This window comes from Gekko japonicus, unplaced genomic scaffold (assembly GCF_001447785.1).
Source record: "Gekko japonicus isolate JY-2015 unplaced genomic scaffold, Gekko_japonicus_V1.1 scaffold348, whole genome shotgun sequence".
Taxonomy (NCBI): domain Eukaryota; kingdom Metazoa; phylum Chordata; class Lepidosauria; order Squamata; family Gekkonidae; genus Gekko; species Gekko japonicus.
In genome coordinates, this window is record NW_015159720.1 from 664,269 (window position 1) to 683,054 (window position 18,786).

Here is an 18,786-nt window from a genome sequence, read left to right on the forward strand (position 1 = left end):
TGCATACAGTTTGGTGTAGTGGCTAAGTGCACGGACTCTTATCTGGGAGACCCGGGTTTGATTCCCCTCTCCTCCACTTGCACCTGCGGGATGACCTTGGGCAAGCCGTAGTTCTCTCAGAGCTGTTCTTGAAAAAGAGCAGTTCTCAGTCAGGGCTCTCTCAGCTCCACCTCCCTCACAGGGGGTCTGTTGTGGGGAGGGGAAGGGAAGGAGATTGTAAGCCGCTCTGAGACTCCTTTGGGTAGTGAAGGGCGGGGTATAAATCCAATCTCTTCTTCTTCTTCTACAGGCTCTGCATGGAAGCAGCGGTACATACAACCAGAAACTCAGCTAGCTTATACCCTGCTATCAGCCCCACTCACAAGCAATTGCATGAGGGTCACTGAGCATCTGAACTGCATTTCTGGGTCTACGTCGCTGACAAACACATGATGAGCAGAGTGAGACCCACAAACTTTGTTCAGTATGAGGCTCATGGACGACAAGGAGAGGCAGTGAGCCTCTGAGATGACCTTAATTTGGTGTCGTGGTTAAGTGTGCGGACTCTGATCTGGGAGAACTGGGTTTGATTTCCCACTCCTCCACTCGCAGCTGCTGGCATGACCTTGGGTCAGTCACAAGTTCTCTCAGAGCTGTTCTCTCAAGGGCAGTCCTCGAGAGAGTGCTCTCAGCCCCACCTACCTCACAGGGTGTCTCTTGTGGGGAGGGGGAGGGGAAGGGAAAGGAGTTTGTAAGCCGCTCTGAGACTCTGAGAGAAGGGTGAGGTATAAATCCAATCTCTTCTCTTCTTCATCCCCATGCCAGGTTCGCTTGAAGACAGTGTTAATCTCAGACAGCTAGTTACTTTCACTTGCCCCAAACCACAGCCATAAGGCCTTTGTGTGATTAACTCCTAATACTTAGAAGACAGGTAAATCAAGTGAATTAAACAACACATGAACACGTATAAAGCTGCCTTCTACGAAATCAGACCCGTGGTCCATCAAAGTCAGCACTGTGTACCCCCGGGATCCCTTACATGGTGCCCATGGGTGCTATGACACCTGCCAACACCAAGTCCTTTTAGAAAGTGGGCAGGGTCAGACAGGCTTTTGCCCAGCAAAATCTGGAGATACAATTGGCTGCGCAGGTTTTTAAAAATGTTGCTTTGGAACCACAGCACAGGGATCTTCACGGTGTGCCTGAAGGTAAGCTGTGGTGGCAGCCATTTTGTGGCTGGTTCTGACTCCTGCAGCATCCATTTTGTGACTGGCTCTGCCTCCCACAGCAGCCATTGTGTGGCTGGCTCCGCCTCCCACAGCAGCCATTTTGTGACTGGCTCTGCCTCCCGCAGCAGCCATTGTGTGGCTGGCTCTGCCCCCTGCAGCAGCCATTTTGTGACTGGCTCCGCCTCCCACAGCAGTTATTTTGTGACAGGCTCTGCCTCCCACAGCAGCCATTGTGTGGCTTGCTCTGCCTCCTGCAGCAGCCATTTTGTGACTGGCTCCGCCTCCCACAGCAGCCATTTTGTGACTGGCTCTGCCTCCCACAGCAGCCATTTGGTGGCTTTGCTTGCCATGCTGTGTCAGAATTCCAGATGTGAAAGCAGGTAGAAAAGGGTGGGGACCCCCGGTATACTCTGACTGGCAGAGGCTCTCCAGAGTCTCAAGCAGGAGACTTTCACTGGATAGGAAACGTGCCTCACTCAAAACTTGACAAAAACTGGTCACAAAGAAATCCATGCATCCTTGGGCAAGAGCTTCATGTTTCCTTAGGAAGACGGTGTCATACCAGAAGAGAGCTCGTGTGGAGTAGTTGTTAGAATACTGGGTCCTGGCTAGTGTTCCCTCTAAGCTGAGTTAGTGGGAGCTAGCTCACAGATTTTTAGCCTCCAGCTCACACATTTTTGTCTTCGCTCAGGAAGGATGGCTCCAGAGCAAACTAACTTATGCAGTAGCCAAATCACTCGCTCACAACTTTAATGCCAGTAGCTCACAAGGTAGAATTTTTGCCCACAAGACTCCACAGCTTAGAGGGAGCATTGGCATGCCACAAAACTCACTCAGGACCCATCTCTCTCTCTCTCTCTCTCTCTCTCTCTCTCTCTCTCTCTCTCTCTCTCTCTCTCTCTCTCTCCATCTAGCCCACTTCATAGGGTAGTTGTGAGGATAAAATGGAGAAGCGAAGAACTACGTACACCATCCTGAGCTTCTTGGAGGGATAAGCATGCGATTAATTAAATAAACGGGACAACAAGCAGTGGGCGATGCCAGCGCAAATCTTCCAGAGAATTACTAGTCAAGATCTGCAAACACTACAATGAGAATCTGTCTGGAATATTATTATTTTTTTGGTTTCCTGTCAAAAGCATTACGAGCAACGGCGCTCTGAACCCATGTGCAGTTATTAAGGAGTTCTGACATAACAGATGGGCTGTCAACCGTAAGTCTGACTGGCCACTCCAAGCAGGAGATCGGACATCCATTCCATTTCTGTTCTTTGAAATGTGATTTCATCCCAAACCTCTTCAAGGCATTTTAATTCACTTTAGAACTCATTAATTTAGGCAAGCGGAAGCTCTTGATCTCCCCCAGTCCCTCTTCGCTGACCGCCATGCAGTCAATCAAAAAGTTATTACTCTGTCGCAGGAAGGATAATAAACCAGTTACTCTGTCGACTGGACAAGATTACATGGACAGGATGCATCCTACCTGCCCACAAGGCTTATTCAGCTGAAAGGAGGAAGCAGAGGGAGCAAAGGTGCTCTCTTTGAGGCTTTAAATATTGTTCTCAGATCGTTTTCCCCATCCAACAATTCTCTCCCCCCCCCAGTCCAAAAACTAAGACTAGGAAAGGGATCTGTGTTACCGCCCCCCCCCCCAGGCTACACATTAGCATAAGTGCAAAAAGGTTAAGTGGTGTCAAATCTATGAGAATGTTTTCACAAACCTCAAGAAATAAAATATAATCTTTTTTGGGGGAAAGATTCCTTTCTGGAAATGCAACCAATGGGGAAACTTTCTATTACCTTACATCTCAGATGCGCTAGTTCTTGGAGTATCGGCAGTAACGTCACAGTCCAGTGCCGCTGTAATGCTCCACTTATTGTTATTACTCACAATTGTATCCCACCGTTCTGCCAAAGAGCTCAAGTCGGGTTAGCCCATTTTATCCTCACAACAACCTTATGAGGTAGGTCAGTGCTGGGGATGCACAACTGACCTAAGGTCACCCAATGAACTTCCTGGCAGAGTGGGGATTTGAATGTAGATCTCCTTGGTCCAAGTGCAGCACTCTAACCAACCACAACACGGTTCAGAGCCTGAGACCACACAGTCCCTCCTTTTTTGCAACAGATTCCACCCTCCTTTCCCCCGATGGCCCTGACCGAGTTTAAGAGTAACATCCGTACTTACGTACATGGGGCTGAAGGTGGACCTAGAAGCCACCCACCACCTTCATGAAGGACTTGAACTCAGATCTCCAGGGTCCCTGTCTGATCAGAACCCCATCTGTGGCTTTTACACCCAGCATAAAGAAACAGCCATGCAACCTCAGGCTTAATTCATATGGTAACATCCATGATAAGAACGTAAGAGAAGCCAATGCTGGATCAGGCCGATGGCCCATCCAGTCCAACACTCTGTGGCACACAGTGGTCAAAAATACCAGGTGCCATCAGGAGGTCCACCAGTGGGGCAGTGACACTGGAAGCCCTCCCACTGTTGCCCCCCCCCAGCACCAAGAATACAGAGCATCCCTTGCCCCAGCCTGAAAGTTCCTATCTATACCTTGTAGTCACATCAAGCCTGCTTGTGTACAAACCCATTCTCATGGCCAGGCCTGGGTCTGGCTCCTCCCCCTCCCATCTTGCGCAGGGTGCATGGGATAAATCCTTTTCAGAGACTACCTCTGGTTACCCATGTGGGACAACAGCCGGCGCATCCTCTAACTGAAGTTAGTGTTTTTCTCTATGATATGCAACTAACGTTTAAATGTTTTGTTGATGATCTTGACTTCTGATCTTGGATCGTAATAAACTATTGAATTATTCATTCACATAGTAAACTTAACCATGGTTAACTTAAAATGTACACAAATCTAGGTTGTTGGCCAAGCTCACTTCACTCTCTCCTTGTCTCAAGTGGAGAATCCTGTTTAGAAAATAATGCCCCCCTCCCCCCAAACTAGAATTCTAAGGCTGGGTTAAGGTCTGGTTTACAATCCCGGTTAGTAAAAGACAGGGGGGAAACCTGGTCAGCATGCATGCCTGCATTCAAATGATACCGGTAGCCTGAATAAGTTTCTCAGTAGGGTTCATGCACATTGTAACTTAACCATAATTAAGTTAGCTTAATTGTTTTTGAACGGCAATTCTGGAGCACCACCAAGAAGGTTTCAAGGAGTTGACTAATCTGAGCCAGCTCCACATTATAGCATTCTGCTTGCTACGCAATGCCCAAACAACGAAGGTTCTTACCACTGGGGTTGAAAGACATACAGCAGATGGGCTTCTCATGTGCAGGGAAGTGCGCCACGATTCCATCACTATCTGAGTCCTCACTCACAAGCACCTGGGTAAAATGAGACACAGCCGGAGGTGAGTTACAGACCTTGTTTTGGGTTCCGCTTTTTTCAGCATTCACAGCCCAAGTATCAGGGGGGAGGAACTGCCTGGTTTTCTAGCGCTACGCAAAAAAAGAATGTTCAATGACAAACTGAAATAAAAACCTACGTGGAAAGAAAAAAAGGCTTACAGGAAAGTCACCATCTTCCACACCAATGTTCCCTCTAAGCTGTGGAGTCTTGTGAGCAAAAATTCTGCTTTGTGAGCTGCTGGTATTGAAGTTGTGAGCAAACGATTTGGCTACTGCAGAAATTAGTTTGCTCTGGAGCCGTCCTTCCTGAGCTAAGACAAAAATGTGTGAGCTGGAGGCTAAAAAACTGTGAGCTGGCTCACACTAACTCAGCTTAGAGGGAACACTGTTCCACACCAAATTTCACGTTTCTAACAAAGGTGCTCTTTCCCACCATGCTAAACAACCTCACCGACACAGGAGTTTGTGGGGTAGTCTTGAAGTGGCTTACCTCATTTCTCCAAGGTTGGGGACAGAGGGTAGTGCTAGGAGAAAGGGTGTCAACTAGGTACCCCTTAGTGTGTGGGGTCCCTCAGGGGGCAATCCTCTCTCCGGTGTTGTTTAACATCTACAGGTGTCCCCTCGCCCAACTGGTGCAGAGTTTCAGGCTGGGATGTTACCAGTACGCTGATGACACCCACCTTTATCTGTTGATGGATGGCTAACCAGACACTGCCTCACTAAACTTGGCTGAGGGGGTTGATTTATTGCATTTCTACCCCTCCCTCCTGGCCAAGGCCAGCTCAGGGCGGTTTACATAAAATAGCATAAAATTTACAATACACATAAAATAGATTAGACAGCAACAGTTAAACAATTAGACAATTTGTTGTCAAAGGCTTTCATGGCCGGAGTTCATTGGTTGCTGTAGATTTTCCAGGAAAATCTACAGCAGCTAATTAGACAATTCTAAAACCATTTAGACCATAAGGCATAATAAAATGCTAAAGTCAGTGATTTCACAGCGGTTGTTGTTACTCAATTCTCTCTCTTCACAGTTGGTTGAAGGCCATGTTGGGATGGCTGAAATGGAGCTGGCTGGCTGGCTGGCTGGGAATCAAGACTGGGATACCAACTCCCTACTCTAGACAGTGTGCCCCTAACACTGGCACCTACTGTCAATAGTTCGGGTGTGGTTCGGGATGCCTCCTTATCAGTGGAGGCCCAAATCACAATTGTTGCCAGACTGGTGTTTTTCCAGCTATGCCAGGTCAGACAACTGGCCCCCTTTCTGTCTTGCCCTGACCTAGCCACAGTAATCCACACAATGGTCACCTCCAGACTGGACTACTGTAACTTGCTCTACACAGGGCTACCCTTGAGACTGACCCAGAAACTGCAGCTGGTCCAGAATGCAGCGCCGCAGGTCCTTACTGTAACACCATGGACAGCACATATTCAACCAATGCTGCGCAAGCTGCACTGGCTCCAGGCGGAGTACCGGATCAGGTTCAAAGTTTTGATATTAACCTTTAAAGCCCTAAATGGTTTGCAATCCACATATCTTCGGGACCGCCTCTCCTGGTATACCCCCCAAAGCGCATCATGCTCTACAGAGAAGAATTTACTGGTGATCCCCAGCCTGAGAGATGTATGGCTGTCCTCAACCAGAGCCAGAGCCTTTTTGGCCCTGGCTTCAACCTGGCGGAACTCTCTGCCGAATGACATCCATGCCCTGTGGGACCTAATGCAGTTACGCAGGGAGAGTGATGATGAGATGATGATGAGATTGGATTTATACCCCGCCCTTCACTACCCAAAGGTGTCTCAGAGAGGCTTACAAACTCCTTTCCCTTCCCCTCCCCACAACAGACACCCTGTGAGGTGGGTGGGGCTGAGAGAGCTCTGACACAAACTGCTCTTTTTCAAGGACAGCTGTGCCAGAGCTTGTGACTGACCCAAGGTCACATCAGCAGGTGCAAGTGGAGGAGTGGGGAATCAAACCCGGTTCTCCCAGATTAGAGTCCGCACACTTAACCACTACACCAAACTGATGTTCTGTCAGGCCTATGATTGAGGACAGTGACGGGTTCCATCTCTTCTGGCACCCCCTTTCTCCGTTTCCCTGCATCCCGCTGCAAGGCAGTGGCATAATCTGAAGTTTTAGCACCATCTGGACGTTCTAATTGTTTATTATATCATTGTTTTAAATTGTATTAACTTATTAATGTGGTTTATTGTTGTTCACCGCCCTGAGTCTTGTGTATACAGGGGAGGGTGGTTTAAAAGTCTTAACTAATGAATGAATGAATGAATGAATGAATGAATGAATGAATGAACGGACCTCCAACAGAGGTGGAACCAGACATGCCTATCCCTACCCTCAACGTCCTGACCCTACCTGGATAGCCCAGACAATTTATTTTATTTTATTTCTTCATATTTATAGCCCGACCTTCCCACAAGCAGGCTCAGGGAGGGAAACAACATCTCATCAGTGCAATAAAAACAATATTTCATTAATACAATAAATAATGGTCAAATCTTGGAAGCTGAGCAAGGTTGGCCCTGGCTAGTACTTGGATGGAAGACCACCAAGGGAGCCCAGGGTCCCGATGCAGAGGCAGGCAATGGTGAACTACCTCTGAACATCTCTTGCCTTGAAAACCCCTTGAGGGGTCTCAGTAAGTGGGCTGCGGCTTGACGGCACTTTACACACACCCTCAATGTGCCACCCACCCACTTGTTCTCCAAGAAGTATGAGCTGCTTCTGATGAGCCCAAGAGATATCACCTTTAAGTCTGCAGGGAGCACGCATTTGGAAATGGATGCTTCCATCATGAAATCCCCTAGCATCCTGTGGAGCCTCCTGGCACTGTGTGATTGGACCCAGATAACGCCCCTCCCCCCAGCAATCATTTTGTTATGGTGCCCACTGCCTGTTCTCCAACTATAAAAAGCACCCACAGGCTTTGCAGGATTGAGGACACCTGCTGCATGAGTGAGGCAGGAAGATAATGGGTTTGATGGGACAATGGCAGCTGCGTTACAATGCCTTTAAACGCCAGAGCACGGCTTTTACAGTCCAGCCATTACAGTTCATTCTATGCCCTTCACCCTAGTTCAACAAGGCAAGGAGGTGTTTATCCATTGGTAGGAGGCAGCCTGTGACCTCACGGTACACCCTGATTTCAGCGCTGTTGAGATGCTGAGTGTTTTCGGATGCAGCCTCTAATTGGCCTCTCTGCTCAAGAACAGAGCTACAGAACACTTGGAGTAATCTACTGTGCAGAGGCAGGGGAAATTTCCACGCAGTTGCTTCATCTCAAAAAGAAACTGGGAAAAATAGATGGGGAAAGCTGCAGGACGGAACAACAAAAATAAAAAAGGGCTTGGCGCTTTCTCCTAATAAAGGAACCTTAAAGTGTCTATGGATTTTTAGATCGGAGAGAAGGCATATGGTGCGGGGGACATGACAAAAGATTTACAAAATTCTACCTGAGTTGAAGTGAGACCAGAGAGCGGAGGGGAGAATTCTGCTGTCCTCTTTTAATAATCCTAGAAGTCAGGAGCCATTCGATCAAGATCAGCATGAGAATCAGAACAGGCAAAAGAAAGTGCCTCTTCACAGAAGGCATTTTAAGACAAGACAAGACAATATAAGCCGGTGTGGTGCGGTAGTTAGGGTGCTAGACTAGGATACGGGAGACCCACATTCAAATCCCTCGTCAGCCATAGAAGCTCACAGGGTGACCGTCACACACTCTCAGCCTAACCGACTTCAGAGGGTTGCTGTGATGATAAGATGGAGGAGAGGAGAAGGACATAACTTGATCTGGGCCCCCACTGAGGAGAAAGCCACGGTACTAACGAAGCAAGTAAAACAATTCATGTACAGGATTCACTGTCACAAGAGGCAGTCATGGGGCCTGGCCAAGAGGGCCCGAGAGAGAGTTAAAGAACTTCTTGGAGGAAGGATTTATCAATGGGGATTGGCCCACGTAGCTAAATAAAAACTCCTCCAGGCACGACGAATGAAGTGACCGCTTTGAAAAATCCCTTTTCAGCATGCTGCCTCGGAAAACAAAGAGGAGAGGAAGTACCAGGCAAACTGGTGAGGTGAGGGTGTTCCACAGGTGGAGTGCCACTGCAGAAGAGGCCCTGTCTCTAATGGCTGAGGGAAAACCCCACCCCCATTATTCCTAGAGAAGCTGTGATTTCTCCCAACCCATTCCCCTGCAAAGCCAGTGTGGGGTCACTCGGTTAAAAAGTATCAGACTAGGATATGGGAGACCCAGGTTCGAATCCCCACTCTTCCCACGGAAGCTTGCTGGGTGACCTTGGGCTATTCACACATCCTCAGCCTAAGCTACCTCACAGGGTTGTGCGGATAAAAATGGAGGAGAATGATGTAAGCTGCTTTGAGTCCTTGTTGAGGAGAAAGGTGGGGTATAAATGAATTAAATAAACAAACAAACAAATACATAGCTGTTTTCTGGAACAGCCACTTCCCATAAGTCTTACTTTCTTTCCCATAATACTCATTAGGAGAGTAGACTATTCTCACTTCAACCACCACCCTTTCACTAGCTTTCCCCTTGGGGGGCCAGAGATTGTGCTAGCTTTGTAACTATACTGTCTACATACCAACCCTACCACCACCACCCCCAAGAACAAATAAAATTAAAGTTCATGGTGACCAATGTGATTTATTAGCACATCCCTGCATGCGCTAGGAAAATGAGTAAAACCTCTGCAAGACCATGGAAAAGAAGAACACGCCCAGACATCGTTGAGCTTCCATGAACTGTGGACAGAACCATAAATACCTTACTTTGATTCTGACATTAACAGAGAGCACAATATTCGGAATCTGGATTACATTAGAGGAAGGAATTCATCTATTTAATATATAGCAGCATTTTTTTTTAAAAAAAATACACATTCTGTCATCAGCAGCACAAACATGCAGGGAAGAATTTAGCGGCGTGTAATTAATGAGCATATCAGATGGGTTTTTCTCTCTCCCATCTTTTTTAAGAGTGGAAATACGGGCTGCCTTAACTTTGAAGTCCAGACGATCTGGTCTCCCTGGCTTCTCAACAGCTTTTTGCAATTGTCCGTAACTGTCAGTCAAAGACCTCCTCAGGAAGGAAAAATGAGAGAGACCGTTAAAGCGGGGTCACTGAAAGCAAAGCAAAGAGCTAAACTACACGCCATGAACACAAGGATGTGGCCTCACATCTGCCCAGGAGAATGCCAACTTGGATCTTACAGTAAGGCTGCGCAGCTGCTGTGACTGGAGGACTGTCCCTCTCATAGCCTCCTAAATGCATGGATGGACAGGTAAAAGGCAGAGAGACAGACCAGAAAGCAGCAGCTGTGCTGTTCTTTGTGGCTGCAGTTTTTAATTTTTGGAAAGTCCTCAGATGTTTCCTTTGAGCAGCAGCTGAAACAATCTTCCACAGGGGACATCACATTTTTATACCCGCCCTTCCTCAGAATGCCATGCGTGGTGCTCTGCTTCGTCTTACCTTCACGCCAACCCTGTAAGGGAAAGCTAGAGTGATTCGCCCAAGGCCACCTAATAAACGTCATGGGTAAAACTTTTGTCTGGATCTCTGCCACTGTAAACGCCACATGGTTGGCTCTCTGCTCTGTGTATCGTCACCTTCCAAGAGGAAGTGGATGGTCAAGCTCCCCTATCTCGTAGAACAAAGTCTGAGTCCAGTGGCACCTTTAAGACCAACTAGTTTAATTTTGGGTATATGCTTTCGTGTTGGTCTTAAAGGTGCCCCACTGGACTCAAATTTTGTTCTGTTGCTTCAGACCAATTCAGCTACTCACCTGAATCTATCCCCTATCTCATGTATGCTTCTAATACCACAGCACACTCTAGGAGACTTGAAGGGCCACTGGAGTGCTGGTTGGCTAATTCTGTTGTTGTTCTCCAGTCACATAGTCGAGTCCGACTCTTCATGACTGCATGGACCACAACACACCAGGCCCTTCTGTCTTCTTCTGAAGTTTGCCCAACTTCATGTTGGACAACACTGTCTAACCCTCTCGTCCTTTGCTGTCCCCTTCTTCTGTTACCTTCCCAGCATCAGGGCCTTCTCCAGGAAGTGCTCCCTTCTCACTTGGTGGCCAAAGTCTTTGAGCTTCAGCTTCAGTATCTGGCCTTCCAGGGAACAGTCAGGGTTGATTTCTTTTAGGATTGACTGATTTGATCTCCTTGCAGTCCAGGTGATTCTCAAGAGTCTTCTCCAGCACCATAATTCAAACGCATCTATTCTCTGGCGCTTGACCTTCCTTATGGTCCAACTCTCACAGCCGCACATTACTACTGGGAATGCTTTTACTACTGGGAATTGCTTTGACCATATGGACTTTTGTTGGCAGGGTGATATCAGCCATATTTAGCCAGTAAATGGGAAAGGACATGCCCACCCCCAGCAGTCTGCAAACCAATGTATGGATGCTCAGTTATGCATCCAAGCCAATAGATAACCTGAATACAACTAATGACGTGTAGAATTCACTCCACTGTGAAAGATGCTCACAATTCAGAACATGTGGAGTTCATTACTAAGAGGGCACAGCCCCAGTGTGACCCAGCTGGTTCTTAGCAATCTTTAAGGAAAGTGCCACACACATCTATAGTAGTCTAGATAAAGCACTGAGTTTTTAGGTTGCCAAATCCAAGCTCAGAAATTCCTGGGGATTTTTTGGGGTGGAGCCTGAGAGGGCAGGGTATATTTCCACAGCGTCCTCCCTCCAAAAGAGCCATTTTCTCCAGGGGAACTGATCTCTATAGTCTGCAGATCCATTGTAATTCCAGGAGATCTCCAGGCCCCACCGGGAGGCTGGCAACCCTCGTAGATGCAAGAGAAACTCAGGTTCAAATACTTGTTCAGGCATCAGTTTTCAGGCAGGTCACTCACGCTCTCAGCCTAAGTGATTTCCCCAGGCTGTCCTGAAAAGGCAACGTGGCTAACACATCTTGGGGTTACTCATGCATACTCCCATTACCCAACATCCAATCTTAAATTAATTTTTTTTGGGGGGGAGTGTCAGGTTCCACAGCCAAACAAAGGAGTACATGCTTATCATAAGGTTATACTTTATTGTAAGAGCTATAGAGGCAGTAACATCGTCACTGTTAGGAATGGCTACATTCCTGCAAGCATAATGGGATATAGGGTATTCGTATGCACACCCACCCAACCCCTAGGCCAATCGGCCTGACTCCCACGTGTGGGAGAATGGGGCCCCAGGCCCTTAAAGCCAAAGCTGGGAATCGAAACTAATCCCACGGGTAATTGATGGGAAGACACTACACAGGACAGGTTAAGACCAGGTCGGCTAGACCTTCTGGATTATAATTCAGGTTCGGTGTGGCCCTCTGCACTCCATCATGAGCTAAATGATGGAGTAAGACGCCTCCACACACTCAGCATCCTCCCTGACATGGCTGGAATTTCCCACCACCACATTCTTGGACAGCAGAAGGAGCAGAGAAAGGCCTCTCCACATTGGGAAGAGAACAGGGTGAAAATGTGACATCGCCTTATGCTGAATCAGACCCTTGGTCTATCACAGTGTTGTCTACTCAAGACCAGCAGCAGCTTTCCAGGATTTCAGGCAGGGGCCTTTCACATCATCTGCTCCTTTAACTGGAGATGCCAGGGATTGAACAAGGAACCTTCTGCATGCCAGGCAGAAACTCTACCACTGAGCCACAGCCACGGGACCAGGGCAACAGGAGGGCTTAGGTGCTCCTGAAAATACATGTAAGAGAAACCACAGCTCTCACGATGCCCAGCTACCTTGGATGCACTGCGCAATCACAGGAGCAAACAAGAGTACCCTGTGCCCCACCCAATGTGGGTGGGATCCCTGCACAGTCTCCATCCAGTCTAATGGAGCTAAAGCAAGACTGGGCCTGATTCTGAAACACCATTCTGCCAGCATCAGGGGAAGGGCTCCTTCCTTCTGAGGAAAGCAACTCCACTAGCAGGGTGGGCCCCACAAGATCGAAACCACTGCCTCCTGATTTTTTAAGTTGTGCAAAGAAAAACCAAAGGGCCCCAAAAGAGAACGAAAAAACCCAAGCTGCCCCTTGAAGCACTGTAAGGGAGGTCAAACATCAACGGGGAGGAGGGAGGTGATAAACCTGCAAGGGCATTAACTACCGCAGGCCTTTTAAGAGAATCCTGCCTCTACTTGGAGCAGCCTTTAGCTGGGTTCGAGCCATTAATCTGTGACAAAAATGTCTTCTTGACAAAAAGCAGAACCCCTTTAATAAAACTTAAGGCAGACAGTATTAAGCTCAGAGGGAATCCTGTTGCTTTTTATATAAAGAGAATTCTTCCGTAATAAGCACAGATAAAAAACAAAGACAGAGAAGGGGGGAGGAAGTCAACGCCAAGGGTACTCAGACGGTATTATCATCTGTGAAAATAGCATTTTGCTGGAAATAAACACTGGCGACAACAGCCAATGTGGTCGGTTCAAGTTTTATTGTCGGGAGGTCATTCATTTGTTAAGTGTTTGGCCTATGGCCTACGGGTTGGCTTTTCTCATAGATTCTTGATATTCGATAACATCTTTCATTGCCCTCGGTTTTTAATCAATCCTAAACTAAATGTAAATTAACTTTGGACCTTGCGGCGATTTGCCATTCTCTTCTCCTCGCTAAACTGTCTTCACTGTAGCAAAATGTTAATAAAGAACAGAGGGGAGAATGTCACAGAGAAAAGCATGATGGAACAAGGCTCCTTCCTAGAAGCCTCTTCCATGCACATGCACGAGACAGCTTTCTATACAGCGCATCTCATGTGCTGAGTCCCAAGCTGCTTTTTTAAACCTGGAAAGCTTACACACACACCTATGGCACTGCTGCCAGCAGTCAAACAGGGGGTCACAGGTCTGAAAAGGCTGAACAAACTGCATTTTTATAGAACCACATTCAGACCAAGCAGTTTTTGGTGCACACTGTTTTGTGTGGGATTCGGTGCCAATGGTCCAAAGACACTCACAGAGATGGAATCTAGCAAAGATCATGGCGTGTGCAGGGTGGAAAGTTTTGATCCCATATAAATTTTGCATCTTACACAGATTCTATCTGGTATAGCAACCCACATGGCTAAATATGTCTCAGGAACTCGAGGGCTCAGACAAGGAATTCCAAGGCCTAAAACCGGGACTACTGTTCAGTAACCTGGCTTTGGAGAGTGTGTATTGTAGATTTTCGATCCCCCTTCAGGCACAAAAAGAAAATGGGGGATTCAACATCAGTTCCTGAAATTGGCAGGCACTATAAAGACTTTGGATTGGACAGATCTGTAATAAACATGAGCTGGAATTTCTGCAGGACTGCCCGCCGCTGCCATCCAGTCTCATTATTCTAATGAAAATGTTAACATTTCTCTCCCTCTTTTTTAAAGTTAACTTGTATTCTTCATCAGCTATATAGGATGTTTAACAGGTTCATACTCAAAGTCCAACACTGCAGACATTTAAGAAAGATTGTTATTTCAGGCTCGCCCTGGGTGGTCCCACCCAATGAATTAATTAAGCCCAAAATCAAAGGTCAAAATAAAACTTTAAAAAACAAAAAACCTCCAGCCACTAAAAGTTTACGTGTTTAATTTCAATTGGGGGGGGGGGAGAGAAAAAGAGGAAATCTGTATTTCTTTATTTCTGCTCATTTCGACTAATTAATGGCTCCAAAGAAATAGCCATTACATCTAACTGAAAAGTTTGCTAACACTTCATTAAAAGAAAGCTTAAACAAGCTCGCAAACCTTGTTAATGCACTCTGGTTGACCACAAGGTTGTTTGGGCTTCTTGGTAATTATTTTTATTCTGTGTTCAAATATAAACACAACAGCCAAGCCCAATAATAACATTTCTACACTTTTTGAAAACGACACTACAGTCCTATTTCAAAAAGTAGCACTGCTTTTTCTGGGGGCGAGGGGATTTTTTTTTTTAATGTAAAACTACTCTATAAACAGCTGCTGTACGTGAAATTTCTCAAAAAGGTCTGTGTCAATAAGGCTCACTAAAATATTTTTCCTGCAAATCAGATTTCAGAGCTGGTGCGGCAGAGCATTAGAGGAACCTTGCTGGGTCAAGACCAAGGGTCCATCTTGGCCAGCGGCTGCCTTCCTGTTGTGCCCAGCCAGAAACTGAAATCAGAAGAGTTTTCGGTTAAACATTAGGAAGAACTTCTTGACAGTTAGAGCAGTTCCTCAGTGGAACAGGCTTCCTCGGGAGGTGGTGGCCTCTCCTTCTTGGGAGGTTTTCAAACAGAGGCTAGATGGCAACTGGCAGCAATGCTGATTCTGTGAACTTAGGCAGTTCATGAGAGGGAGGGCAGGAAGGGTTGCCTCAGTGCTTAGTTCTTGTGGCCCTTTTTGACATGCCCGGGGAAATGCTGATTGCCACTTTGGGATCAGGAAGCAATCCTGGAGGGTTTTTTGTCATCTTCTGGGCATGGAACAGCGGTCACTCGGTGTGTGTGTGTGGGGGGGGGGAGGTATTTGAATTTCCTGCATTGTGCAGGGGGTTGGACTAGATGACCCTGGAGGTCCTTTCCAACTCTATGATTCTATGTCCCGGCACAGAAGCATAAGCAAGTTACAAAGTCCACTGTCATCAATAAAAAAAGTCGCTCACAAAATCTTTAAATAAATTAATAAAGGCAATGAACAGTTCATATATGCAAGTCACCAGCAACTGTTATTCAGAGGTACACTGCCCATGATCATGGAGATTCCATTTAGTTACCATGGCTATCAGTGATGGATTTCTCCTCAATCAATCTATCTAATCCTCATTTAAGCCATCTAAACCGGTGGCCATTAGCTACATCCTATTGCTGTGAAGTTAATTTTGTGTTGTCTCCTCCTTTTTCCGAATTAAAAGGGGAGGGGTCTGTTGGAATTGCAAGTTACTTACACTTCAGCCATTACAGAGTTAAATGTTGTTTGTTAGCAAACAGGATGTTATGTTACATAATGTATTCAACGCAGGAAAAGTTTGTGGGAGTTGATTATCCTAATGATGAAGTGACCTGTAACCTTTGTACTGGTCAACTAACATCTTGTTTGTAGAAATGCTTTGATCTAAGCATAAATGTATTCACAAGTTTATGGCCCTTTGTGTGAACCAAAGAGGTAGTTCTCTTCTAGAAGCCAAGAGAGATAGAAAGATGTAGCTGTTAGCATTTATTACTGAGAGTAACTATAAGTATGTAACCTTTTATTTTATTTCTTTTATCCAAAGTACCATACTCATGCTTTATTTTGTTTTTATAGTAAAGATATTTTTCTTTTACTAATTGTGGTTCTGTGTTTGCAATACAACCATCAACCTTGAATTAAGAATCCCAACAGAGTCCTTTTGTCTGTCTGCAGGTTCAACGCGCAAAAACATGGTTCTAACATTATGGGAAAAAGATTATCTTCTTTCTCCTCACAGGGACTAATTTTATGAACCTCCACCAGCGTCAAGCACCCATGTACTGTTTCTGTTAGCTGCTTATTTCTTGCTTTCCTCCAGTCGTCAGGCTTCACATGAACGGAGCGTCCACCCCTAGATTCACCTGGCACTCTCCTGTGACTGCCCACTGCAAGGGAAGGTCAGTACTGACAGGCAAGTGGTTGAAGGAAACTTGCCCTGTAGCAATAAAGCTTGAAATGCATCTCAGAGCACAGTTTGAAACCCACTGCCGGCGGAAGGGTGGGAGAGGGAGAAATATGACGAATGCCTGTGCCAGTCATACAAAGCCACCCTCCACTGCCCCGGTCAGATCAAAGCCTTCCCTGCACCTGAAATCCTTTAAATGGGAACTGTCAAGGGTTGAACAGGGACCTCTCCAGGAGAACATGAGTACATATGAATGTGGGGCTATCCTTGAGAAGTGTCTGGAAGCTTCAATCTGTGCAGAATGCTGCAGCCAGAACATTAACTGGAGTGGGTTGCAGGGACTGTATCACGCCAGTCTTGTTCCATTGACATTGGTTCCCAGTTTGGCCCCAGGCACAATTCAAGGTGCTGCTGTTGACATTTAAAGCCCTGTATGACTTGAAGGATTTGCTTACTCTCTTGCAAACCTACCCAGCCACTAGAGCCATCTTCTGAGGGCTTTCTTTAGGTGTCTCCCTTCTGAAATTAGGTGTGTGGCCTTCTCCGTCATGGCACCAGAACTCTAAAATGCTCTCCCCAGAGAAACTCACCAGTGTCACTATCTTCTGCCAGTGGGTGAAGTCTTCTTTGTTTCACCTGGTACTTTGTTTCACTCAGTACTCCCTCCTTAATACCCTGTGTCTTAATTGCTGCTGTTATGTTTTTGCATGTGGATTTTAACTTTTGGTTTTAGTTGTTTTAATGATGTGTTTTTGTTTTGATTAGTGGTTTTTAAAATGTGTTTTTATCATGTATGTTTTTACTGTTAGCTGCCCTGGTAGCCTTGATGAGGGCAAAAATGTGGGGTCTAAATTTTGTAAACAAATAAACAAGCTCTTGCGTATGGATCTAAGGCAGAGAAAGATCTTTCCAAGCACCTGTAATCTGAGATCCTTGAAAGCTGGGATGCCAAGGACTGAAGATGGGACCTTCCACAAGCCAAGCAAACACCCTTCCCCTTTAAGCTCCATCCCCGGATTGCCTTGTTGTTTCCACAGAGAAGACAAAACCAATATTTTAGACTACCCAATTTAAACAATAAGGGCTGCGATGGCTCAGAGGTTAAGACGCTAAGCTGCAGACTGGAAGGTCGGTAGTTCAGCAGTTCGAGCCCCGAGGGTCGCATGACGGAGTGAGCACCGCTTCGGTGGGAAGGTAACAGTGTTCCGTGCGCCTTAGCGTTTAGTCATGCCGGCCACATGACCACAGAAACATCTTTGGACAGTGCTGGCTCTTCGGCTTGGAAACGGAGATGAGCACTGCCCTCTAGAGTCAGATTCGACTGGTTCTCAAGCAAGGGATACCTTTACCTTTACCTATTTAAACAATGCAAGGAATGACCCTGTGCATGTATTAAAATCAACTTCCTATAAAACGAAGCTCTTTTGTGGTCTTAGCAGTCTCATGTAGAGATCCGTTCATATACCCTCTGTCCCATTTGTTGTTCAAAAATAAAAATGTCAAGCTTTGACAGGCTCCCATTCTTTTTGTGTTTTATGTCTATTCATTCATTCATTCCACTAGCCAGTCACGGGTCTCAAAGTTCTTGCCTCTATATGCCACCAGTGCAGACAATGGGAGGAGAAATCCAGTTGCGTCCCCCTGTCTGGCCAGGGTGTACTGGATGTACAGCAATCAGTCACAAACTGTGAACTACCGTGTTTCCCCGAAAATAAGACCCTGTCTTATATTTATTTTTTCTCAAGAAGACACACTAGGGCTTATACCACAAATGCATAGAAATCCTGCTAGGGCTTATTTTTTGGGTAGGTCTTATTTTCGGGGAAACAGGGTAGGAGCATGCCACAAGAGAATGGCCTGTGACAAAGGCAATAACTTCATTAGTAAGAGAACTAAGTAATAGGAAGCAGAAAAGGTTGCCCGCTGTGATCTCTGCAGAAGCCTCCTCCTAACTGGCCCCAAATGGGTGCAGGCAATTCTTCCATGTCTCTTCACTGGATGGAGCAGGCCCCAATGCAGAGATGCAACGCCATTGACTGTGCCTCTGGAGCCCATGGTGACTCCTCCTCAAAGTAAACCTTTTCCGGGCAAAACAGCGAAGTAGGCCTTTGGTTTTAACTCAAAATATAGGTGAGACTTGTCTCTCAGAAGTTCATCAAATATTGGCACAGAACTATCGACTGCCCTTCCTCTCTCTTGTGTGATATGAGTTTCCATGGAAAGACGGAGTAAGAAGAGACACATCTTTCCCAGCCGTGTAACGTCTTTGCTCTTCCAGTTCTAGGTATCTCATAAAATACGGGTGTGATCTCAGGCACAAGCCTTCGGGCGTGGAATGTGGGCCACGGTCTGCAGCCTGTGTCATTGAAGGAGCCAGCCAAGGAGTCCAGGACTGGCCTGAGAGGCACTTGTTAGTTTGGTTCTGCTTGCTTGCTCTGGACAGCTTTCTTTTTATATAGATCCCCCCCCCCCAATTTTAAGCCAGTTTGGGTCCCTTTGAGAGGAAAGTGGGGTATAAAGAAGTAAATAAGCAGGGCAGCTGTCAGAGCTACTGAGAAAGAGCCAGAAATTA

At 46.4% G+C, this 18,786-nt stretch overlaps 1 protein-coding gene across 4 annotated transcripts in view; it reads right to left on the reverse strand.

Moving 5' to 3' along the window:
• BCAS3 (breast carcinoma amplified sequence 3) overlaps positions 1–18,786 on the reverse strand; it is an 812,136-nt gene that overhangs the window by 620,037 nt on the left and 173,313 nt on the right. For all 4 annotated transcript variants that reach the window (XM_015420601.1, XM_015420405.1, XM_015420473.1 and 1 more), the window contains exon 13: positions 4,460–4,553. In XM_015420601.1, coding sequence (XP_015276087.1) covers positions 4,460–4,553 — 94 coding nt within the window. The remainder of the gene's footprint in view (positions 1–4,459; positions 4,554–18,786) is intronic.